General features: G+C 43.6%; 1 protein-coding gene across 4 annotated transcripts in view; it reads right to left on the reverse strand.

The window, feature by feature from the left end:
- GRIA1 (glutamate ionotropic receptor AMPA type subunit 1) overlaps positions 1-26,689 on the reverse strand; it is a gene marked incomplete at its 5' end in the record, with an annotated part of 127,691 nt that overhangs the window by 33,212 nt on the left and 67,790 nt on the right. For 3 of the 4 annotated variants that reach the window (XM_082006081.1, XM_082006078.1, XM_082006079.1), the window contains 7 exons: positions 2,488-2,858; positions 4,011-4,217; positions 5,135-5,245; positions 7,400-7,504; positions 11,100-11,267; positions 12,373-12,534; positions 24,202-24,255. In XM_082006081.1, coding sequence (XP_081862207.1) covers positions 2,488-2,858; positions 4,011-4,217; positions 5,135-5,245; positions 7,400-7,504; positions 11,100-11,267; positions 12,373-12,534; positions 24,202-24,255 — 1,178 coding nt within the window. The remainder of the gene's footprint in view (positions 1-2,487; positions 2,859-4,010; positions 4,218-5,134; positions 5,246-7,399; positions 7,505-11,099; positions 11,268-12,372; positions 12,535-24,201; positions 24,256-26,689) is intronic. The other variant, XM_082006080.1, reaches the window with a different exon arrangement.

A 26,689-nucleotide genomic window follows, 5' to 3' on the forward strand; every position in this document is an offset into this window, starting at 1 on the left:
GCTCAAAGCCTTTCTGTACAACAACATCCTACGGAAATTCTCACTCTTCTGCTTCCTGCTTGCTTCCACATTTCACAGGACTGTCCCCCTCCACTTGCAACCATCTCAAGGAGCTGTATTCAGAGTACTGAGAGTCGTAATAATTCCCATATTCCATTTCTGAAATTTTCTGTTCTTGTAAATATTTGTAGTCAGAAAGTGCTCTTGTGTTCCATGGGAAAATATTGGCTTCAATGAAATTGTAATTTTCATTAACAGGATGATGAAATTAACAACATTAAAAAAAACAATGACAGAATCATTCTAATTTCCCATTTCAAAGCAAAATAAAACAACACTTTGAAATGCTGATTCAAAGCACGTTGTTTAGCTAGAGAAAATGTTGTTGTCTGAATCAAAACCACTGATCTTTCCCTGACACTTTTTATTGAAGAGGCTTCCAAATCTGCTATTTTGCAAAGTCTCAGCTTTTCACCTTTCACGCTCCTCCTTGGAACAGAAACTCGCTATTGAAATGTCCCCAAAGGAAGACATTCTCTTTTCTAAATAAGAATAGTGATGACAAGAACAACAAGGAGAATGAAAATCACAATAAGCTGATTCTAACGCACATGGCTGTGTTACAAGGCAGCGATAAAGTTGAATTTCCCTCTGATGGGAAGACTTTCCGAATGCTCCACCTGGACTCCTACTAATCAATGATCAGATGATAAAACACATTCATAAAAGCTGTCACTATCAAAATGCCCTGCGGGCTCTTATTTCCCCGCTATCCCATGCTCATTAATATTTGGACAAACTGGCATCCAGTAGCCAGCAGGTGAGTGCCTGGCCTGTCCCTGCCATCCCGCGGGAGCTGTGCTGAGCTGCGCAGTTATCTCCGCTTGCCCACGGAGTTGTGTCTCCTTCTTGTCCCCCGAGCTTTGACGCCATCCCAGCATGTGGGAAATTAACTTCCCCCTACTGTGTTTACCCACAAGACACAAATCTCTGCTGGAATTTCCTTTGAAAAGAAGGGAGACCAAGCCCATAAAAGGAAGAATAGGGAAAAAAAGAAAACAAAAGGCCTCTGTGCTGTCTGCTTTAATCAGACCATCAGTTCAGATGCCGCCAAGGCATGTAAATGCTGAAAATGCATATATTGCCTGTAAATTCATTCTCATGACTGGCAGTACCTCCGGTTTGAGTCAAACCTAGCCAAAAATGTTCTTAGCCTAAACTGGGACAACTGTGCCTCTCAGAGCTGTGGAGAGGATGACTGATAGCTGTGTCCTGCAGCATCTACCAGCTTTGGTGCTTGACCTGTCCACATGTTCTTGCTCCAACCAACATCCAGAGCAGAGCTCTTGGGAGTGATGGGTACATACAATCCACATCCCAAGTTGCAGCTCGTTAACGCTTTTTCATCCTCACAAACCCTAAGTACATCTGCCCTGGACACAAAACACTGGAGGTGTCAAAAACCTTATCCCTGGCTCACCTCTGATCCTGCCTCATGTGAATACGTACATACCACAAGAAAGATCCCTCAGTTATTACAGACATTACTTACTGGACACATAATTTGTGCAAATAAATAAGAAAATCTATCAGAGTCCCACAGCTATTTGGTTCCTGTGCTTTTAATTATTTTTCTTTTCTTTTTGAACACCTGTGTGTGAACAAGGTGTTGAGAAGATATGTGTATCATGGGCTCCTGCAGTAGGCAAAATCTCTGTAATAAGACTTGTGTGAATATAGCTCTCAAAAATGAGTGAGGTTTTCCCAGACATTATTTACAAACAAGTCTCTGGCTTCTTGTGTATCTATCACAGATTTACATCTTCTGCATTTCATGCAGTTTTCCAACGACCTTATATTGTGCCAGCTTTTCCAAAAAAAATTTCTAAAAGTAATCACAAGACTCACTCGGGAAAAAGTCCCCTTAGGAACCTTTTGGACTTCAGGAACCTACTGAACTTTCAGGAAGCAGAACTATTGACTGAAATGGGAACCAGAAGGAAAACCCAGTACTTCTCTGACCTTGCTAAAGGCCAATAATACTTAAAGCCATTCAATGTGGTCCATAATCTTTGGCACAGACCACATAACCTTTCACTGGGCACCTACTGTATTATTTCCCCCTACTTTATCAGAATTTTATTCTTCCTTATAATGTTAGAATGATCTTGTTTCTAACAGCAACAAAATAAATGACTGAAAAAAATTGATTGCAATTGGGTGGCTTTAGAAAATCTTGTTTGCATTTCTGTAAATTCCCTCAAAAGAATGCCCCAGGATAAATTTGTTATGGTCTCAGGTTTGAGGACCCAAGTTCACTGCTGTGAGACCTGTGAACCCTTGGATCCTTTCTGAATCTGTAATTAATTCACAAAACTACACTGTGGTTCAGGAAGGAAGGTCAAAGAAGAACCTGTTCAGCTCCAAAGCATGCAGAAAGATTAAACCACATGAACTGGAAGAAGGTTCACTGGGAAGGCAACCCACCTTGGAGAAATATCACATCCTTGTTGCATGAAAGCTCCTAGCGAGAACCAGAGACTGTTGAATATGCCAAACTCATTCGTCTGATCATTGGCTGGCTGGTCCCGTCCTTCCTCGAATTCTTCAGTGTGCCACTCGTAAGGGCTGAAGCGACTCACCAGGAAGAGGACAACGCTCACTCCAATGTAGGCAAAAACAATGCACATCCATATCTCGTAAGCCAAAGGATCCAGAAAGGAGAAAACTCCTGGTTTGGACTTCTGAGGTTTTTTTATCATGATAGAGATACCTAAGCTCATGAACGGTTTGGAAAAGTCTATAACTTCTTCTCGAACCAAAGTGATGGTTAATGGTGCCACAGCCACATCTGCCCTCTGAAAAGGAGAGACAAGAAAGAGGTTTGCATTCTGGGGATAAAAATTATCTACTAACTCCAGCTCATATTCCTTTGATCTCTGTTTACCTCTGCTACCTCAGAAGAAATCAGACAAAACCAATTGCAAGGGAAATGTTAAAAAGGAGCAGCCCATAATATTGGTGGATTATTTCCTTTTCATCACTACTGATTACCAGTACTGTTTTGAAATCACAGCATTTTCTTTCTGCAGCCATCTAGCTCTTCTTGTCTGATTTATCCACTGATGTCACAGTCTGATGCAGATGATTTTCGCTGAAAGAGCTTTATCATCCAGACATGAAAAGAAGCAAGAAAAGGCCAATCGCCTGAAAAAGGATGCCAGGATGTTTACTCCCATCAGGAACTGCCTTTTGATTGCATAACTGATACAGGAGAAGAGCAAAAATGTTCCAGTGACACTGATGTGCACTCTCCATTTATTTTACAGTCTGTCTCGAAAATGGAAAGGGAAATACATTGAAATGGCTGTCGGCATATACTGTGGAGCTACCAGCAGGAGACAGATCATCCTCCGCTCCAACACAGTCATGCAGAGACTTAGGCACTGATGCTCCCCACACTAATTTCCCCTTTCCCTACAAGGGAAAATTAGACCCCTCTGAAGGATGACCTAAATACCACAAGTTGCGAACTACCAGATCGAATGAGGTTTAGAAGTGTAGGGTGCAAGTGTGTATCTGAGATGATGGATTTGAGTGGCTAAACAGAAAGTAGTCTAGTCCTACTGTTCACCAGTCATATGCAGAGTGTTTGAAATCTCATCCTTCTTTCATCCTGCCATTATCATGCAAATATAAAAAAGGTGTAAAATTTGAGATTCTACCCATGGGAAAGTTTGACTTTTCAATCCTTGTTCTTCCAAAAATGGAAAGAAAAACAATCTTGGAACTGTTGAAAGGAAACATTTTGACATTTTCACAGGCACAAAATGTGCTGACCTTCCCTAAATTAAAATGTTTTACTTGGGCTGATTATTTGCATTATCAGAGCTGCAGTCCTCAAGACAGCTCAGGATGACAGAAGGCAGGGCTGCTTTTTCATGTAGGGCTTGAATGTGTTCTCAATTACAAGCTCAAGCTCAAGACAATGGACAAGGCTGGAAACTCACCCCATAAACGAGTTCTCCCACCATGCCGTTCCACGTTTTGGTGTCGGGGTCCCGGGCTCCGTACTTCCCATCTCTGACAATCTCCAGCCGGTAGTGGTAGCCAACATGCTTCGCGATCTCAGCAGCGAGCTCCACGCAGTAGCCTTCATACCTCTCATTGCCTTCAAACTGATTGGCGTTCTTCTTGAGCATCACATATGGGTCTTCCTGGCACAGAGAAGACCCATACTGAGCCATGCTCCACATTCTAGAGATGCACATCAGGGGCTCAGTCTAGAGTCCCCTTGCAAAGCTCTAGCTTTGTGTTCCTGTACCAAAGGGCACAGTCAACACACAATGGGCTTATTTTAGAAGGTAAAAGTGTGATTTTTATTGTGGCATTTTCTGTTATTCATGTAGAATCTGTATGCAGGCAGCTTCTGCAGTGGTGGGCCTGCGGGGAATGGGGTAGCTGGGGGAATTTGGGCAACGAATCTTTTAGTGCAGTTCTGCAAGGGATATTTAGTACATCTGAGCTGTGAATTTTTAAAGGCACGTCTGCCTGCGTGGGCACAGGCAGAATCAAATCTGCTGGACAGGAGAGAGCCTTAAGATGTTTAACTCAGTTTGGGTACTGTGTCTTCTCTGTAGACTCGCAGTAAGCATTCAACAAACACGTTAGTACAATTTCGTGTTTCTGCAGGGTAAGCGTATGCGATGGCACAATACATGTTACTGTACATTATGGGGTACCTATTATTCCTTCGTGATTGTAGTGGAGATTTGTTTTTAAAGCTATGATTCAGCCTCACTGCACAATACAGCTTATCCTTCCAAAATTACAGCCCCCATTCTGTGGGCTAAATACGAAGCACAGGTACGATGTTCCTAATTTACCTACGCTGATGCTTCTACTATCTTGTCATAATCTTTTGTACTTTCTACACTTAAGCATGAGAGCTCTTTAATACCTATTTAATTCACCATAGCAATTTTCAGATATCTTTATGGACCCGGCAGGAAACAGTAAGCGCTGTTATTATTATTATTGCTATTATAAAAATGATATCGTACAAAGGAGGGCACACAAGGGGGAAGAGGGAGGCTGCACATCGGAGAGCTGGGATAGAAGTCACGGCACTTACTAGGATAGTTGTGACTATGTAGGTCCTGTTCTGTAGGCTTGTAGACTCATTGCCACTTTGAGTATCTATGGCTGCTGGAACCAACTTCTCATCTTCATTCCAATACCCAATCTGCCGAATACAAAACCAGGATATCTCACTGATATATCTTTGTAATATTGACCAAGACACAGTAACAGGGTCATCCAAGCAGGATCAGCTCTCTCTGTATTTTCATACCTAACTAGAGAACTCCTCTCCTGACTCTTGATGTATTTTTCCAGGGGGACCAGGAACTTCCCCATCCCACCATGCCTTCTGTCTGAAAATAATGTGCATGAAACGCTACAGCAGCAGAGTGCTTGTATGCATGTGAAAACATTTTAGCACATGGTACTGGGGGACTATTGCCATTCCCTGCCTCATACCTACGCCAAGAGTTCACACTTCCCCTGTGTGAATTCTGAATATTTTTCTAATGGTGATGTCCCAGATGCATGTCCCAGATGCTACAGGGTGATAAAATGCCATCCTGCAGCTGAAAGCATGAAGGAACATAGGACTGACTCTTAGGACAGCTTGAGACAACAGGACAAAAAATCAAATGAGGAAAAAAACCCAACCCTGGCCAATGTCAAAAAGTTTGGGGTTATGAATAAACTGAACAGTTGTAATGGAAAGAACTCTCATGTTAAGTTGTGCTTATTAATAATCAGGGATTTGGGCTGATCTATCACTGCTTGCAGGTAAAGCAGAGTGCCACTGAATATCACTGGGAAGATCACTGTTGAAGTTATCTGCTTTGAGGGCTTTATTTTCTAAGAGGTTTTCCATCACCTCATGTAAGTATGAAGTTGCCTGAACTCTGCTTGTGTGAAAGGAATTTCTTATCACAGTAAATGGGAAAGGGTTTTAACATAGGGCACGACCAGGAGCCTGCTGATGGCAGATTAGAGATCATAACAGCTCAGGAGAAAAAATCTACGCAGGCTTCTTATCTCTCTTCATTGCACAGACAAAAAGAAAGCAGAGTGAGGAAAGAGCTTCCAAAGCTCTGCCTTAGGGCAACATAAATGGAGACATGTATGTTTGTTTTGCACCTCTAACCTGGTGGATCCAAGGCACGATATGCCTCATGGCAGTGATGTGTGTGTCTTCCAAACAAATACAATTTCTGTCAGTAAATACACAGCAAAATCAGACATTTAGCTGTTCTGTTTCTTCTCCTCTAGACTCTTTCCAGACTGCCAACTTCTTGAAGTTCAGAGCCTCAAACTGGACATAATACTGCATTTGTCCTTTTATGAATACCACATAGAGGAGGAAGACCACTTTGTATGTCTTCAAAATGACATTTCTTTTATTTCTCAATGAGTAATTTGCCTTTTTTCCCTTGAGTGTGGTGGGCTCTGATCTCACATCAGTTGCTCTCAGCTGCAAGTATGAATTGGGAGTAGGGGCTGTAAATGTGGAACTTTCACTCTTTGCAGTTTTTCTTAGTTTCAAACAAGTATTTTATTTTCCAGGGGATTGAGGGGGTGCAGAGTGATTCCAGTGAATGTGCCATTCCAAAATATTTAGTAGCTCTCCTTTATTGATAGAATAACTGAGTTATTCTCTGTTCCTGAAATAAGTAGTATCTAAACTGGAACATAAGAACATGGACTCAGATTTTCAAAAGGATTAGTGTTTGAAGGGCTCAGCGCCCCTGAACAAGGCCAGATTTTTTAAAGTGCCTAGAATATAGGAAGGGATAAAGACTCCAGAACAGCACAAATGTCTGTGTAGCTATCATGACATGCTTAGTGCTAAAGCTCTCGTCACTTCAAGGAGAGCAGAGTTAGGTCAACATAAAGGGTTCACTTACACCAGTTAGGACAGACAGCTTCTGCCTGGCTCTGCCTTGGCTCATCCTTGGAAAAGAAAAGTGGGAAAGCAAAGAGCAGATAGTTGTGTAGTTGGGCCTGAGCCAATGTACCCTGCCGATAGCAAGGCTGAATTGACCAAGCTTTTACTACCCTGGAAATCCCTGCCCCACAGCTGAGATGCCCTTGTTAACTTGCCTTGCCTTTTGATAACCCCTTCCATATGTTGTATTTTTTTAGTAAAATACCACGAGTTCTCCCTAGTGCTTGGCTTTGCTCATGCAGAGAGCTGGGAATGCACTCGTGGCGATGCCACGTGCAAGCTTTCATGAACAGAAATATCTGTTGAGACCTAACCACACCGTAACTTAAACATCAGGCTGGTGCCTGACAGAGGATCTCAGGTCGCTCTCTACTTTACCTTTCTGATCCCATCATGTTTCATCTCAATGACATGGAGGGTGTAGTTGGTCCTCCGTCCCTTCTCGTTAAACTGAACGTTGCCAGACAATCCTTCAAAACGGACCTTAAAGACATAAATACCAAGGAAGAGAGAAAATCGGTCAGCATCTCATGCGGTGGTGATTTGGCAGCAGTAAGTGGGGAGGGGAAGAAGGATGGAGAGTGCAGTCACATCTCTCAGAACTGTGCAGGGGAGACAGGACATCTATCTGACACCATGCTTTCATGCTCTACAGCGTGCCTGGCCATGTGCACAGCCATTCTCTTAATTTACCCTTTCTTTTAAAAACTCTTTCTCTTAAGTTTTTCTCTTAAAACTTAGTGGTCTGTTACTGAGCTTAGTGATACATAAGAGCTAGATCACATGCGTGAGCCCAGCACGTCTTGGGATGTGACAGTGAGCTAAATCAGCTCTGAACTCCTTGGGTTTTGTGGGGTTTTTTTTGTATTTCCTAAATCTGACCTGGAGTCAGGATTTGATAAGGAATTTGTCAGTTCAGATCAGGAACTGTATTTGCACGAAATGTGAAACAGCTCCCAGCTGCCATCTTTTGATAGAGAGGAGCCTATCTGTTAACAAACAAATTTAATTATCTCTACTCCAGCCTAATAAAACCTGATAATTTAGTATTGCAAATGAAAACTTTGAATCACAAATCTCTGCTGATAACACTGCCCAGCTGAAGAGTGTGGCTCAACATCACATCCCACATCCTGAACTTCTCTCAGTGTGGCCGTTTGAATTGCTGCAAAAGTGTCCAGCCTGGCATGGAGAAGGGCTTCCGACTGGAGTCACATACAGTGTGTGGGGACCAGGCAGCGGGGACCAGAAATGTGAGAAAAGGAATGCAGATTTGGGTCTTACAGAGACCACCTAGAGAAGTGCTCATGCCACCAGTTTGGGAATTAAAAGTTTGTTCTCAGCCATTCCGCTTGCTTTGGACAAATCTGTTGTCCCTGCAACTGAAGTCCTCCCTCATGCAAAATGGGAACAGGTATTTAGCAACCTTTTTAAGCACTCTGAGATCCTTGGAATCTTGGATCCATGGTGAAGCAATGAGGATATATCATTATGGAGGAAATCTGTTGCTAATCTGCTCAAACTGTGCTTGTTTTCCAGCTATTATCACAAAGGTTTGTCATGAAAATGAACAACTGCCAATATTTTCTGAAGCTTCTTCAAGTCAAGAGGTATTCTTGGTGATATTTCTCCCTCCTCATAAGTCACAACATGCCCATAAAAGATAGATGCACTGGAAAAGCACCATTGTCTTAAGCACTCCCAAGCCTGCTTTTTCATGGCCCCTTTGCTTTTCTTTTCAGGTTCTGACCGACTCTGAAGCTCAGGTCATGGGTGCTCGTGCTTTGTAGCTTTATACGCACTAAAAGGCAGGTGTACAGCATCAATTTCTTCTACCTGAATGAATGAAATCTTAATCCTGTGATATCCATGTGGCACTGAAACAGCAAAAGGGATCTCTCCCATCCATGCTGGAGGATGCAGCACAACTTTTCCATCATTTACCATCCTCTGAGACCTCCTGAATCACTATAAAATACACTGAGGACTGATTTCAACAGTGCTAAGCACCAGTAAAGTCAACAGGAGACATGGAGAATTTGAGCACATTTGTGTTTAAGACACAGGCATGTGGTTCTTTGCTGGGAGAGCTGGAGTGGAAGGATGCTACTGTGGTTTACAGGGTTAGTCAGCAATTAGGGACTATTTACCTGTTTATTAGATGTGGTAACCAAACGACGTTAACAAAAGGAAGTCTGTCAAAAATTAGCATAACCTTTTCAAAGTACAACTGAAACCTCAGTGCATCGGTTTAAAGCAATATTTTGTGAGCATTTGCCTGGAAAAAAGAAGTAATTCTCTTTAATAAAAGCATACGTTTTGCTGAAATATGTTAGATTTCTGTTCATGGAAAATTGCAGAATGTTTTAAATTGCTTTTCATCTTTGCTCCTGCCATCCATGACTCCTTCCTACAAGGCAATTTGGGAGCTTATTCTAGATATTTCAGTAGAAATAAGTAGAGAAACTTTTTGCTTTTAAACAGCTTATAAAATTTTAGGTATTAGCAAATGGGAGGTGAAGAGAACGCACACTGTGAATAGCTGTAAGAATTGCCCTAATTGTGAGTTTTTACAGAAAGGATAACTCAAACCTTCAATCTAACCATAAGTTCTTCTACTTCCATCTGCCACTTTCTTGCTACAATACTAAATGTTGGATGATTATTAAATTCATAGTTAAGATTTCCATCGAAGATTTCTTCCCCTGCATATTTCAGAGCCTTTTATTTTGACCATCACAACTGAACTGGTCAAACGCTTTTAAAATTATAATTTTTCATTAATAAAGAAACAACTTTTGCAAATGGCTCTTCACATTCTTTGCCCAACATCACTACAGTTGAAAAATTAAGACTTTTTAAATTGTTTTAAAGAAGATACGAGGAAACTTCAGAGGAGGTTTTCCAACACACACAAAATTGTATTTTCTAGCTGTCTAATATTGATATCCTATTCTCATAAATTCAAGAAAGGAAAATGCTTGAGAACCCATCGCTCATCAGAATACTTCCAAGTATTTCATGTTTATTAGGTAACCGATCTCCCTAATGCATCAAGGAGGCTGATTTATTAAAAGGGTTTGGAGAAGCTATGACAGTGATTTGCCCAAGGTCATACAGAAAGCCAATGACAGGCTTGGGAACAAATTGAACCCAAGCAAAAAAATCAAATCAGATGCAAGATTTGGTTTTAAAGGAATTGTTATTTACCAGTAAGCCAAAACCAAATCAAAACAAAATACTTGGGGAAATTTACATATGATGCAAATTAACCAGATTAATTTTATTTTCTTGCCTCCTTCACAGTTAAGGAAAGAAGATGGGCTAAGCTATATTTGGATAACACTGAACTAGCAGTATTTGCAAGGAATTCATCTATTTTTGTCTGAAAAAAGAAAAATGCTAGAAATGAATGTCAGTCTTGGAATTTAATGAAATTTTCAAATAGTCTACCTTTCTAGAGCTTTGATAAGAATGTATTGTTTTTCTCTCTTGCTGTAAGTGTCATGTAGTATTTTTGTTTATTCAAACATCTAAATTTTTATACAGGATGAAAAAGCAAGATAATCAGATTTAAGGAACAAACTATCTAAATGGTTCTTATTAAGACTTTAACGAATCCTCACAGTATGAAATAAGCTATAATCTCGGTTTTGAGAACATGTTGATGACAGTCAACACATAAGGCAAAATTCACATGGTTTCAAGCTTCATTAGCAGTCTGGAACTGAAGCTGAGTTCACAGAGTGTCAAAAGATCTCCAAAAAATATGGTCTAAACAGGTCTCTCTCTTGGAAAGAGGAAGATAAAAATAGGGACCCATGATTTTATGGGATAATATTTTGTCTTTTCCATCTGAGGAACTTCAACAGAGATTAGAGAAAGCAAGGACACATCGGATAGTACCAGGAAGAGCTGTTTTCTGGGTGCACCCCTGAACTCTTTAGGAGACCTGGCTCTAATTGGAAGGATCAGTTCCTCATTCCAAGTGATTTGTTTGAGTGTTTCTGCTGCTAATCACCCCTCACAGGCTATGTTCAGCCATCCTTGCAGTGCACACATTGTTTGGGTTTCAAACCTGCTGCAGGGCCCTCTGTATGTCGATGCCTTGTCCCCAGGGCACGGCCGGGTTGGCAAGACAGTCCCCGGCATTGCCGCGACGGGAGATGTCGATCCGCTGTCTCCGTAGGTTCTGGAACGCCTCAGCCATCACCCGGACCCCATCGTATGTTAGAGCCGACGTGTACTAGAAAGAGAAGAGGAGTTGTACATTGCCCATTAGGGTGAGCTGGCCTTGGGTGTGCTGCACTGGTTTGCCTCACAATAACTTTTCAGATTATTTGCTCTGTTTTCATCCTTCCATCTATGAAGTTCAACAGCCTCTACTGTCCTGTTGACTTGTGAAAGCTGGTGCCTTCTTTCACAGAGGATGGGAGAGCAAAGGAAAAGCTCCTGATGTGGATTCAGATTGCACTCCCTGAAGAGGACTCAGCCTTAAATGCCATTCACCTGTTACCCAACTCTTTGTGTTCAGTTAGAATCATCAACCTCATTATACAGTGTAAATGTGAGATATATGAAATCAGGTGACTCTTCCTGGTCACAGATGGAGACCAGAAAACTCTACTCCAATGTGCAAAGATTCTGCAAAAGGTGAGTTTATTCAAGCAGAAACTTGTACAGAAACCAGTGTAAAACTCCTGGTATGAATGGTAACCATTAGAGTTAATTCCTTTTCCTATGATCACTTATTAATTTATTTGTTTGCAACTTTCTTAAACTAATACTTTCAAAATTGATATTTCTATTGCTGAGTGTTTGTCACAAGTGTATTTGTTTTCAAATGTCAGATAGAAAAAAAACCACCTCCCCCTTCCGCCTGCCCCTCTGCAGCTTCAAGGTCTGCTGTATTAGGATTTAAAATATATTCCCCCTCTGTTGTACGCACTGATTTGAAATGCTCTGGAAATTTCTTTCTCTGAAAGAACATCTGGAAAGACTTTATCATCACTAGATACCTAGTAAACAAGTCAAAGGCTAAGAAGTTAATGAGGCTTTTTCTTTTTTATATACTGAACATTATGAGATGTTTAATCATTAGCTTTGAGGAGGGTAAGAACTGGGAGACTGAGTGAATACACTAACGTGTATTTCTTAGCAGGCAGCAACTACTGCATCGTAAAATTTAGACTACATTGAGGCACCTGGAACAGATCATGTTCGTAATTATATTAAGTGACAGATTTTCAGAGTGAGATTAAAGAGCTCTGTGTGATCACAAAGAGGTGCGCATAACTTGAACTGAGCCAGACAGACCCTAAAATAAATGTGGGGTTTTTTATGCCACTTGCCTTTGGCCTCTTCCAGTCCACACGGGGATGCTCCCTGGCATCATTATTCCTCCACTGCTGCATGATCCTGGCGGGAACAGCATCCGTGTAATTCACCAACTGGAAGCCAGTTACATTGGCTCCGCTCTCTTTGAATTTGGTGAGGTCAATATCCATGAATCCCTAGTACATGAGAGAAACAGGAGAATCTCACCAGGGGAACACATCTCTGGGTGGGTAAGAGGACTCCTGCCTACATATGAATATGGCAGACAGCTTAGGAAAAATCTCTTTTCTCTGTGAGGTAAAGTCCAATTCAAGAGAGGTACCACTTCACTGACCATGGGGTGAGCTTGCCTTTCTCACAGGCTCTGAGCTGGACACGTCCTGAAGTTTCCACCGAGGGATACAAATAGTCATGTTAATAACAGCTCATTTGCAAGAAAGCTAGCAGAAGAATGGAAAAATATATCCTGAATAATGCTTGGATGAAATTAATAAAATTCTCAAAATATATTAGAGTTTTTCACCCAGCTCTAACTTTTATGCACGCAGTCACCAATGGATAGACTATTTCTTTTCAAATCACAGTTAATAAGGAAAAACAAATCCTGAAAAATGAACTTTCAGCATATCATGAAGTAAGCGGTTGGTCAGCTTGTCAAAGGAGCCTGTCTATTACAAAAGCCAGTTTATAGGATTTGATAATTTGGGAGAAAAAAACCGTACTTTTTTGGACTTCAGATTACTAATGAAATACATTGCTTTCATTTCTTTATTGTTCTCCTCTACTTCTTGCCCACTGCATGTGATGAACACAAGTGCACAAATACACGTGTGTTGGGGTGGCATTCTAGAATTAGTCACTCCTGTTGAGTCAGAAGCAAAAAAACAATGAGAGATACACTGCAAGCAGTATGGAGAAAAGGTAATTTTTTTTTGTTTCCCAGCTTTGATCCTATCTCTTCAGCGCTGCTATGCAAAACTGTTTGCTGTGCCTCCTTGCACAAAGCAGGTGCTTGAACAGAGGCTCTGATCTCCTGCTTTGGGCTGCTGTGTGTGGGACAGGCTGAAGTCTGGTGCTTTTTCTTTTGGAATACCAGCACAAGAGATGTGGTCAATTATTCTCACTAGTACCGTCAGCAACCGTAATGCATGAGGGAAAATGAATGCGAGGACTGTGCACAGTGCAGTCACTTGAGCAATAGAAGAGAAGAGCTTGTTTGAGCTCTGCCTTCCCTCAGCCCTGCTGGTGCATCTCTCTGCAAGCACCTTCTCAACCTACCACTGGCTTTCTCTCCCTTGATCTCAAATGTATGATGATGGTGTAAGTTAAAAAAGCCGAGACACGTTATTCCCAGGAGACCCCAGTCAGGCTCCTAAAATGGTGCTCTGTGTGCATAGGCTGAGGGATCTAATTAGCTTATTCACTTCCAAGGCCAGGATCAAGCCGTTAGATGGAAACCCGTTCTGGGAACAGAGAGCTTGCAAGGAAAAGACTAAATTGCCCTCTTACCTCAGCATCAGACCAAGGGAGTCATAAGTGACTCAAAAATGTCTTTAAAGACTTTCACACTTTTTTTTCCATCTTTTTGTAAGCAATTTGGCATCCACTTACAAGGCTGAGGATTAGATATAGGTGTACAGATGCTCTAAATAGATGATTTATTTTGCTTCAAAGTGCAGTGATTTAGGTTTAAAAAAAAGTGATATTTTGTGTGTACGCATTCCTCAGAATGCTGGTTAAACCCACATCAATCTCGTTTGTAATTGCGAGCGTAGGGGTTTCAGAAAGCCAGAGCTGTGATTAATGAATAGGAAATGCAGCAGGATAATTGCCCCTGACACCTTAATGCATTTCAGGCCAAGTGTTTTTTGACACGCAGAGCTCCTAAGGTTCAGTAAGAGGGACCTCACAGGTTGCCAACTGGTTATTCATGGCTAGGACCAAATTAGATTGACATTTTGCTCCTGGGAGGTACTCAGGGGAAAAAGATCTGTCAAAAGAAACTACCACACAGCAACTTGAAGTTTGTGCTACCAGCTCCTCCTTGGAAGGCCTGCAAAGGCATGGAGAAAAGTCCAAGCTCACAACAGAGTGTCTGGTGTATTTAACACCCTCAACAAGCAGATTTACACAGGAAACATCAAAAAAAGACTATGACACCAGTGACGAGACAGCAGTGGTTGAAAACACTGTCCTTCACTGTTTTCCACAAACCAAACCATCCTGAAACTGAAGGAAGTATTAAACAATATTATTTGGGGTTCATCTTACATGAAATTTTAAAATAATCTGAATAGAGAAAAGCAATTATTTCTTCCTGAAGATTGTACTAATTTTTCCCCACTGATTTTTGACACAGTTCAGATTCTTTAAAAAAAATGAAGACCTCTGAAGATTCTCCAATTGTTTAAGACATTTGGGACCATAGAGGACATCATTAACCGTGAACACATCTTTGCATTTTGGTTGTTATCAACTGCTGAAATAACTGTTTTCACTTGTTATCTCTCCTCCACATGCCCCAGTACAAGGTCAGTATAAGAAAGGTCCTATTTACAAAGGAATTTTAATCACTGCGCCACTGAAATATGCTCAGAGCAGGTCTGGGTGACATGACAACTAATGAACTGGGAATACCAGAGGTCAGATATTTTAGAAAATAATTGCCAGAGGAGGTGAATTCTTTCTGGCTAACTTATAAACAAGGAAATATCAAATGTTATGCAAACTGTCTCTTGAAAATTCTTCTATTGACAAAGTGGCATCAGGAATTAAATATGCTTATCTGTCTTTCTGGAATATCAGTCAGTGCTTGTAGGAAACAGGAGAACAGGAGAATTATGATATCTGCAAGTAAAGAAGTCATCAACCATCTGTCACCTTGTACTAACTATAGCCACATGTTGCAAAAAAAAAGGGATCTTTCATTTAGTTTTCAACTGGCCATATTTGGAAAACAGAAAATAAATTCTTAAAAATTTACTAAGGAAAGACTGCAAGCCACTACTGAGGGGCAGCAGACGTGCTTTTGCAGCAATATGGTTAATGTCAATCAGTCTGGGAAAGAACCAGCACAGAAATGCTTCTCTTTGCCATGCAATCAAGTACAGCAAGAAGTGAACAGTGCTGGAATGATGTACTCAATGGTCAAATGGTTTTGAAAGCCTTTCAAAATATTTGCCGATGAATACTGGAAAAAGCTCACTTTGCAGCCCTGTTTGGAGCGCAGTGGGCGGTTCAGGGCGACGCTGAGCCCCTGTTATTTGGTGGTATGTGACTTTCTTCAGGCTGTTTAGACCTGAACCATTTGGGACATATCTGTTGGACATGCATGGACATGGCTTCACCTCCCTATGCAGCAGCGCCAGCCCCCAGGGAGGAAGAGGAGGAACAGAGGAACTCGGGCTCCAGCCCAGGCGTGGTGCCAGCACCCCCGGCAAAGCAGGCGTAGCAGGACCCAGAGGCAACACGGAGCTCCCCAGGGCCCCTGAGAGGGTCACTGCCCAGCACGTTGATACTCCGGGGGAGACAACACTTCTGCCGGCACGGTTCTCTCTGGGAACCATCAAACCCAGGGCTAGAAGGGACATCATGTCAGCCAGTCCACCCCCTGCCCCGCAACAGCATTAGCTGTCCCTTTGATTTAAACTCACTTCACAAAATCATCTCAGCAAAACAAAGAATACGGCCTCCTGCTTTGCGTATGCCTGGAAAATGCCTGGCTTTCTCTGAACGCCATCGGTTGAGCAGGCTGACAATAAACCCCATAGATCTGGAGCCATCCACGCCGACGGGCTGAGGCAGCCTCCCTCCTCCACGCCTGCTCTGACTCACAGCATCTGCAACGCACAGTTTGAGCAACAGCCAGGCTCAGTTCAAAGGAGGAAACTTGCTCTTTAGCCCCTACCATGGACTCTTCTCTCTGCATTAATGAACCTCATAAAGCGATTACATGTAGAAGTCCTGCTGCTAGTAAATAACATGGGCAGCTGTTACAGAGCTTCACGCCTTCAAATAGAAAACAGAACAGTACTGGGAGGTTTTTTCCCCTCATTGTGTTTTCCTTGCTGCATCTGTTCTTTATGCTGTTCTTAAACTGAAAACAGTTTTCAGCCAAAGGTTGTTTTACTGTCCCATTCGCTGCCTTGGTTGCTGGGAGAGGTGTCAGCAAGTCACACATTTATATTCCTCTCCACTGCTTGTGGGCTCAATCATCAAAGGAAATGCATAATGCAGGAAGACTGATGAGTTGAAATGGGCCTCATGAATCCATCTTGATTAACTGGTCCACAAAGGATCTGCCTTGAAATGTCCCCCAGAAATGAGCCAGCTCCTTATTTATACCCGGAACACCATGAGGAGCCAAGGCATTGCGCGGGCAGTGCAGGGAAAGCCTCATTCCGTCGTGCATGACCCGCCTCACATCTGCCAGCACCACTTACTTCCCTGCATCTCTCCTTCCACCCTTGTATTTCACTGCCTCACTGTCCTAAACCTCTGCCTCCTCTCCACACACTGATGACACCGGGCAGCATTGCTGCTCCTGGGACATCATCCCAGCCACGGGAATGCCGCAGGCAGCAGCAGCCTCACTTCTGTACCCAGACATCAACAGGCAGCCAGCCACTGCCCCACACCTTCAAATTCTCTCTGTATTTCACCAAATTGGTATTAATTGCTGGCACTTTCCCTGCGGCTGTGCCTCCTGCAGTATAGTTGTGCCCTTGAAGCTGTGGTCACTGGCAGCGAGGGCTGAGCTCTGGGCAGGCTGCAGCTCATTGTCTCATCAACCTCCCCGCAGCCCAGCTGCAGCACAGCTCAAAATCTCCGTGCCTTTGATCCAAGTCTTGGCTTTTCCTGAAAGAAAGGACATTAGAGAGTCTTCTTGAAGACTGCTGCGTTCCTGAGAAACACTCTTGTTTCCTCTCCTCCCTCTGCATCTTCTGAGCCCTCCAGAAAAGGGCCTGAGACCGACAAAGCTCATCTCTGAATGAGGAGATGGAAAATGACCCTTTCTCTTGAGTTGCCAGGAGAAGGCTTGTTGGCTGAACCTAACACAGTCCCTCCTGTCTGGGATGAAAAGACTGGGGTCTATTTTTTTCTTTTTTTTTGTAAGTCACACACTGAAATATTTCTTTTTAAGCAATTCACCCTGAGCTTGGGTGGGTGCCACAGAAACCTGTGGCAGCATTGGGAAACTGGCTCAGCTCTCTAGATGCTATCCATGCGTGGCTTGCAGTGCCAGACTGCTTCCTCCTAGCAGACTGTATGATTATAAGAAACTTTGCAAAGCAAAGCAATTGCTTCTGAATGGCTGTAGATCAGCTGAGTGAATGCAAAGTGGCTCCTGTCATTCCAAGGTACACTGGTGTCTTTCTGCAGGGAGCAAGAAGTCGAGTGTTTCCAGATGGAGCACCCCTAACACACCAAATTATCTTCAAGCTCAACTTCTCCAGTGAAGCATCGTTCCTCATTCCCATCACTTTGTATTAATAAGGACGGTATGTCAAAAAAGAGCCCATCTGCTCAAGTCTCGTTCCAGCATGTCTTCCAACAGGAGAGGCCTTCTTCTCTTCTGCAGAATTATTAAAGTGTCAAATCTCATTGTGGCAGCAAAACATGTGATTCCTCACTGTAACATAGAACTAAGTGAAGAAGAAAGGGAAAAGAAAGATGGGAGGAGGGGGGACTGTCAGACAGGGTCCCAATTCTGCAGTTTGATGAGTCTGTTTTGTCCTGGTCTATCGATGCAAAGCAAATCAAGTCAGGTGACAATCCAGACTTCAAGGATGTGGGGTTGGAGATGACCAGTAACTTTTCTTTTTGTTACCTTTCTACAGATTTTCTTTGTGATATTATTTTCATCAGCCCTGTCCTACTGCTGCAGCACATTCTGGATATAAATGTTCATACACATCGTGCTGGAAAGCTCGGTCCAGGCAGAGGGACAGATGCTCTAGGTGGATGTTCATGCTTTAGAGAGCTTTCAGAACAGAAACTGATTTAAAGGTTTGGGAAACGTGCTGTATAGTGACAGATGCCAGGACTTCAATCGAAGATATGATTAAGGGATGGCCTGATCACAATTTACAAGGACCAAAACGTCAGTAATGGAATGTTTGGTCTAGCAAACAGAAGCATAAATCTGATGGAGGAAGCTGAAGCTAGGCAAGTTCTGACTAGAAAAAAGCACCGATGAAGTCACCATGAGGAAGATACTACGGATTTACCCATCACCCCTTGCCAGTTGAGTCAGGGTAATGGATTAGAAGACTGCAAAAGGCTGAGGAAACCTGTTAGTTTAACACCCTTTTGCTGAGATTTAAGCAAACACATTTTTCCTTCCAACGGCTGTAATATAATCTGTCAGTTACCCACCTGATGCTCAGCGATTTTTTTTAAGCCACAGTAAGTCACTCATGCTTTTGAGCCCTCATTAGCTACTACAAAAATCCTTCCAAGGTTGCAGTTCATATTCTCCTGTGTAGGCAACTTTTGTATCAAAACCAGATGATTTTCTTTTACATGAGACATTCTAATTCAAGCAAAAATTAATTCAGGGCGCTGCTGTGTCTTTTACTCTCAGTAGTTCAGATGAGATAGCGTTATTAGGGTTTCTTCTGCTTAATAATCTTTGAATCAGGACAGACAAGCTGTTTGGAAGTGAAATGCAGACCTCTGAAAATTCAGTGATATATCGTATTGTCTTCCTCTGCCTGGAAAACCAAGTTTTCTCATGAGCCTACTTGCACCAACCTCTCAGAAAGAGGCAAGGTCTAACTGGCATAATTTTAGAAACCTAAAAATAACTTAGGACATACCTGTCCAACATAAGAATATCATTTTTGCAGGACCAGGCATCTTGAGATCTTACCAGGATGAGAAGCCGGCGCTGTACACATCCTTTTGGAAACTCCCACAAAACAGAGTTTCCGATCAGCTAGTGATGCAAACCTGAGTATTGCTGACCTTGTTTGTACCTTCAGTCAGCAATACTTCAGGAGCAGGAGACAGCGTTTAGAACTGAGGATGATTAAAGTGAACATGGCAGCTTGCAAGACGACGGGACATCGAACCGCCACATTTTAGCTCCAGGCAAGCTGAAGCAGGGGCTCGGTGCAGGGAGCGGAGCCATCAGCACACGGCCAGTGCCACGAGTCACACTTCTGGCGTGGCAGGCACAGCTCCTTGCAGCAGGCTGGTACCCAGCAGGGGCACAGCAGACCCTCCCCAGGCGGCCCCAGCACGGACGGACACGTGCTGCGTTGCCTTAGGGGAGCTGATCTCTGCCTGCGCTGGGAGCACTTTGCTCCCCGGCGTTGTGGACATCCTTTTTGACAGCCAATTTGGGAGTGTACCCCTTCTTCATGCCCTGCACCAGGCATGGGTCTCAGGTCACTGTATCTCAGCCATGGTGGGGCAGAAGATCTCCCTTTCGTTTTTGGGGGGAAAAAAATCAGAGAGGCCCATTTAAACCCCAGGGGAACGGAACCAAACCAGCACGTTTTGCCTGACTCCTGCACAAGCCACTGCTGGCAAAGCCGCTGCGCCGGTCGCCTCCAAAGCTACCACAGCTGCTTGCACAGTGAAACTCTGTCCGTGGCCTAACTCGGCGCTGACACATGCTGATGTAAAATGGCACAGGAAAAAATGCTTGCCTCTGCTAATCAACTCTGGTTCTTGCCTTTACTTCTCCCTGCTACTCCTAGCATCAGCAATCTCCTACACTTGTCTATTCAACTTCAAACGAGAGCATTAGCTGAAAGAACAACCTGGACTAATGCACCAGGAAAGAAAAAGAGGCTAAAACACTGTATGTGGCAGCTGTCTTTCACACTTTTCTTTTAAAGACAAGTCACACGAATGTCACTCATTTTAAGACAAAGATTTTCCTCTGCCCAAGAGAACTGATGTTCCCCCGCTACAGACGTCAGTCAGCCTACATCCCTGGCGTAGGACAAACAGGTACATGAAGCCAAGGTTATGAGGAGAAGGCCTGTAACATCAAAAGGAAGGAATCCCAGAAGTTTCTAAGCTTGCTCCTCTGATAGCATTGACTTGTATATTTTTCCTTTGTGGCTGCTATACTGATGCTCCCAAAGGCTGAGAACAAAGCTGAGAAAAATAAGACTCACAAAAACAAACACTTCTTAAAGACGACCAACCTCTTTGAGTTCCAAAAAGAAAAAGAGAGGAGGGAGGGAGGGGAAGTATGATTGCAACCCCCCAGTGCCAGTACACCTGACAAATATCCAGGCTGGCAGCTGGTAAAAGCTGATTTGGGTAACTCTAATGGGTACCAGTTGAGAATTGCGTTTTCATGAGTTTGCAAAAGCCATAGACAATGCCCAATTTTCCTCAAGGGGAGGCAGGGATGCTCAGAGGATGGCAGTGATGAGGCAGACAGACCTTTGTGGGATGGGCAGGGCCGAGCAGACAAGACAGGCTGTGTCTTTAACAGGCATAGCAGATTTGGAGAAGGATGTTTGCCCGTGGCCTAAGGTGCAGAACGGTTTCATTTTATTTGTGAACACAGAAATATTATTGTCTCACCTTGGCAACAGCAATTTCACTGACAAAGAAAGCTTGTTTCTGCTAGGAAATACTAGCTTTCATTTGCTGCTACTTGTCAAATTCTGCTTGGTGCTTTACTACAGCTCACCCACAGCAACTGCTGGGCAAACAAGCAGTGATTAATGCAAACCAGTCCCTCTTTGTTCATGAATTGTCTGTGACCAGACAGGGAATTCCTCTGTGTTCAGAATGCACCCAGGGATGATTTTTGTAGGTCTTATTCAGCCAGTGCATTGCCTTGCAAACTCATTTGCTTTGCATTCCTGATGTAACACCAGTTTGGAGCTCCTGTAACTGGGCAGTAGTGTGCTGCTGTTTGTTTTTTGGCTGAGTACAGCTCTGAACAAGCATATAGCACAAAATAAGAATTTCTGTGGGGTTATCCATAAATGTTTCCCAACACTGGCTTCCAATGTGTCATTTCCATAATTGTTTCCCCTTGGGAAAGGGCCCAAGAAGGTTGGGAGTGTTGCAAAAGGCAGGTATTGAAAATTCATCCCCTTGTTCCAGTTAGTGCACGTAACTTGGTGGCTACGAACCAGCTGAGGACTCACTTGACCCGTGCAAGGCAGAGCCCATCCCAGCCAGGGCTGGGAGCCTCATCTTGGTATAGGATGAGAGTCTCAAAATCAGAACGCCATCAATCAGCACAGGGGACAAAAAATAAGTAATTTGGAAATGTTCAGGCACTTGCAGTTTTTAGTTCTTAATTTATTCTCTTACAACCCAGTACTCCAGAATGAGCCACTTCCACAAACTCGGGCAGTTTTCTAGGCGTGCGGGTGTGCACATGAGGGTACGGGGTTGTGTGGGCAATGCACGCCCTGTTATCTTAGGACTTGTCTACAGGGGAAAATGTGGGGTGTTTAAGGTCTATCCACTACGTGTATGAGTCAGTGGGAATAAATTACAGCATGTTACACCCTCTGAAGGCTCTAATCCAGCAATGAGATGTTCTTAGAAGAGGGTAAATCCTACTGTGATCTCTTGGATCAGAGCATCCATGCTACGGTTTAACCCTGCCAGACGCCAACTTCCCACGTTCTGCCAATCCCTTATAGCATCCCCAGCCATCCCTGTGTAGGGAGGATTGCTGTCCTTCCTCCCTGCCATACGGTCTCAGGAACACAGGATCTTCACAGCCTCTTTGCCATTTCCCTTGCTGAACTGATCAGCGAGTAGCTCTCGTGGGTGTAGCACATCACGGTAACTGATTTGGCTTCTGGTGCCTGAACCTGATGTGCATGGCGGAATCACAAAGCTTGTTCTGCCCTGGAAAAGGCCTTCTTAACCTTGAGGAGTGCTAGTCGTCTTTTTTTTTTTAATAGTTTTCCTATGTTGACTGATTATCCCCTACTTTTTTTTCTTTTAATATTCTTCTCTCTGGGGTTTGGGTCTTGTGCAATGCTAGGTTTTAAGCAACAAAGACCAAAGGGAAGAGCTTGAATTCCTTTCGCTCTTATTCTCCCCCCAAATCAAAGTTGCTTGAAAAGCACAGATAGTAACAGTGGATTCTGGTGGTCCTATCAGACCCTGTGGGTCCCAGGGACCCAAAGCACCCTCCACTGAGCTGCAGCTGGGAAGAAGAATCTTCCTGAGGAGGGGCTGGGGAAATGAAAAGCCTTTTGCTCTGAGTTAATTATTTATAACCCATGTTGGCTGAGTATGCAGCCTCTTCCAGCCAGCTCTGTCCTCTCAGCATTTGTACAAAGGCTAAGAAAACAAATTAAATATGGCAAAAGTGTGCTTTGTCAGGCTGCAAGTGGGAGAGTGTGCTGTCATAAGATAGAGGGAAATGTCCTTCAAAACTCCAACACCTGAGTATTAGACCACCTCATGCCTCTAATGTATTTATCCTTATGAAACCATGCAGAGAGAAGAGGTGATATCATTCTCATTTAGCCTCCTGCATGGGTACGCATAAAAGCAGCCCAGACACACACACCCCTGCTACTCCGGATCGCTTCCCTGCTTAACTTGAATGAAGGGGCTTTCATAAACATCTGAGGACCGGGACCTGGGTTGCAGCGAATAATAATATTTTTAAAATTAACAACTGAAGTTGTTGGCTGCTCTGCAGTTTGCGTATCTCCCCCTGCACAACGTAACATTTTTAACGTTGTAATTACATGGTAGGCACCCCACGTAGGAGTGCAGGGTCAATATTAGGGCATCGTGGGGTAATTACGTGGCCATTTTGGTCTTGTAAATTACAGAGTTATCCTGGGACTGAGAGAAGGAGAACGGCAGCGACTGCTTGACTAATTGGTAGTTTAAAGTTTAATTACCCCAGGCCTGACGTGCTACCTCGCAGGCGCAGCTGTGGGAGGGAAGAATGGCTCCAGACCCCGCGTGGACACAGGGGGTCCTGGGGGCAACAGCCTCAGCCCCGCACTGCTGACACCAGCCTGTCCTCCGCTGGGCATCCCCCTGGATGGACGGGATGCATCTGGGGAGGAGAAGGTAGGAGCTCTGCTGCGGAAAACCTCCAGCTGCCCTATGGATTGAGGCTACTCCTCTCTCCCTTACCTCCTCGCAAGCTTCCCTAGGCAGAGAAATTCTCCATCCTCCTAGGAGAGGATGGCATATTGCTCCAGAAAGGTGGTCCTGCCGCTGCCCGATACTGCTCTGTCCTCAGGCAGCACCTCCCTGCATTAAAGGGAGAATCCTTTCCTTAAAGAAATCTCTATAGCCAATTCATTCTTTAGAGCCATGACAGTCAGACTTGATTTAGCAACAAGTTGCACATATTTTGCTTTTACTGGAAGGTCAGAGGGATCTTGGTGCATCGTCATTAACAAGTCTGCCCTTAGTGGGGTGCTCAGGATGGCTGTGAAACACTTCCCCTGGGGGATGCATACTGAAATGGGGTTAAAACTAGTGAGAAAACGCAAGTTGTTACCAATAGTCAACAGCTTCTTGTTGGCCTGACTGAAACAAGCTAGGAGGGCAATGACGGGACCCCAGGTGCCCATGACATACAACAAAATCATTACCGCAACAAGCATTAGTTGGCAGTTCGTTTAATTGACTTTGAAAAGATGCAGATCGAAGCTGGAGGCAAAAAACCCAGCAACCTTGGAGATACCCTGCAGATAATCTTGCTGTCTCAAGAGAGAAAACACCACAAGGAGAATACTGCAAAGGGCTTTGGTATTTTTTTTACCCAAAAGGTAGATGAGAAAACAGATGTCCAGCTCAGTAACCATAAATATAGTGCTTTACAAAATATGAGATAACAAAAAAAACCACCAATGAAGGCAACTCACCAAATTTGCCAGAATGTAGTGGTACCCATTCCCATTTTTTTCAAGCTTGATGATCTGCAAGATGAAAACCAAGGGTATTTAGCAGAAGCCAACTAATGAAGAAGAGCTTCATTTATCTGCCCTTCCTCCCCCTCAGTTTTGCCTGATGAGACTGTTCAGTTGTGGACAGGAAGACAAAGCAAAAGAAAGGTTCACAATTTTCTTAGAAGAAGGGTAGAGCCTTCACACATGACATTTGAGCAGCAAGTCTGAAATTAGGCAGGACAGGATCCACAAGCAGATTCCACAGGCAGGGAGAGTAAACTACCTAAACCAACCTGTCTCCTACGGGCTCATGAGAAAAAAATGAAACAGTGTTGGTTTTTTTAAAGATTAAACAAGATTTATATTTCAGACACTAAAGGAACAAAGAATCCATTTGTCCTGTGAACGCAGCTGAAAAATCAAGCAAGACTAGAGAGCTATTTTGCACATCCTCCGAGCCAGAGTCCCTGCCGAGACACCTACCTGGGCGAGATGTCAGGAGGTTTAGGCTATAGGGCAACCTTTCCCCTTTAGTGCGTCGGGGTAGCTTCAAACCACATCTCCAGAGCAAAGCTGCCTGGGCAAGCCACAGAGGATTCCCCTTGCATGTTCATTGGCACTACTTGTGTCTTTATATTCAGTGTCCCAATATATGCTCTTTGCCACTTACTCCTTTCTCCCTGATGCCTGCAGAATTAGGTTTTTGATGTCTTTTATCAGATCCTGCTTATGGTTCTGTAACATTTGAAAGTTTCTACATTAGCTGGAAAAGTTTCCCTTGTCTAGGTAGAAAGGCCCCGCCTGTTGCAGGCTTGCCTGTGATTATGGGGGACAGTAATTGATCAGATGGTCCCTAATTGCCTCTGTCTCCTTTGATTTAAAAAAAAAAATCACATTATTCTTGCTGATTCCATATCTCCACTGAAATTCCTCCCCATTGATTTCCAGCAGCACTGTTAAATTCTTACCAGGTTACTAGAGCCAGTTACCATCTGCATTTGAGCCAATCCACGTAGAGAAAGACAACAGTAGAAAAAAAGAGCCCAAACCAACATGCCCTCAGAACCTGTAAAAACACGAGAATCGCCAGTTTCTGAGAGAATTGTGCTGTTTCCATAAGGTTTCTTTGCTGGCAACACCACCTTTTATTTCCATTGTCATATGAATTGATTCTGAATTGCTGCTTGCATTGCCAGCGCTCAGGCAAAATCTGCACGAACAGTAGCGAGGCCAGACAGATCCTCAGAGCCAGAATGACAATAAAACGACTGCCGTGTTGGATTTGACCAGAGATCGGTCTATCCAGGACTCCTCTCTGATACCAGGCTGGTAGCAGGTGTTTGAGAAGCATCAGATGAGGGCATGCACAGATGGATCTTCCCCATGGGACAGCACTCCCAGATAATCACGAGCAGCCATTTAGGGATTTCCAAATGGATTATAAACGAGCTGACACTTGCTCTGTGCAACTGGTTCATCTGCCTTAGACTTTCTCTGATGAAGTGCTCTTGTATGCACATTAAAACTCATCTGGTTCCCAGCATTAACGTGGGGGTGGCAATTAAGTCCAATGAAGGCTTCATTTAGTAGCGGTTTCTTACTCAACTAACATCAGCTCCGCCAGCTGCACTGTCCTCTGGTTCTCCGCACAGGATCCCTCAGAATGGCTTCTACTGAGCAGTCTGGAGCCCTCAGAAAAAAACTCTATATACCTAAGGCTATAAAGATATATCAATTCTTATTATGGGTAGTTTTCTGAGTATCTTCCATTGCCAGATCTGAGAAGCAAAACTAGACCCAACTTGTCCCTTTCCATTCATCAACTGAGACTGACCTTTGCAGTAAGTCCCAGACCTTGTGGGAGGAAGGAGCATCTCCAGGGCACTGGGGTGTCTAAAAATTACGATCCAATTCCCCATTTATCCAGTGTCAACAATAGCTGGCATTGGCTCCTTCTGCCCAAAGTCTCCCTTTGTTATTTTATTAGGTGTCAGAGTCGATGAACCGGAGAGGGCTGCCATCCAGCTTTCCCTGAGCTGTTAATCTTGGAGACCATCCACCTGAATTATGAGGCTTGCTTCCTGTGTTTTACACAGTTATTTGTGATCTTAATTTATTTTAAAATGCTTGCTCAGTCCTAATGTGTCCGGGCGGCGGTAGCAAGCTGAGGTTATAATAGCATTTATCACTTAGCCTGAACGTGGTGAGAGGCTGTGCTGGGCTGCATGCTGATAGCTCACTTGGGCCACCTAGGTTTCATTACCCACTTCTTAATGGGCCAGTTTGACATCTATTAGAGAGAAATCCTCTCAGAGCGAAACAGTGGCAAAGGAGAAATTCCAGTTATTCATTTTAATGAGAGACAAGGAAGAAACAATACAGGGCTTTGATGGAATACAACGCACCGCTTACTTATCCCATTAAGGCTACACAGTGCAGCCCCGTGGATATCCTGCCCTGAACC

Source organism: Phaethon aethereus (genome assembly GCF_964289735.1).
Source record: "Phaethon aethereus genome assembly, chromosome: 14".
NCBI lineage: Eukaryota > Metazoa > Chordata > Aves > Phaethontiformes > Phaethontidae > Phaethon > Phaethon aethereus.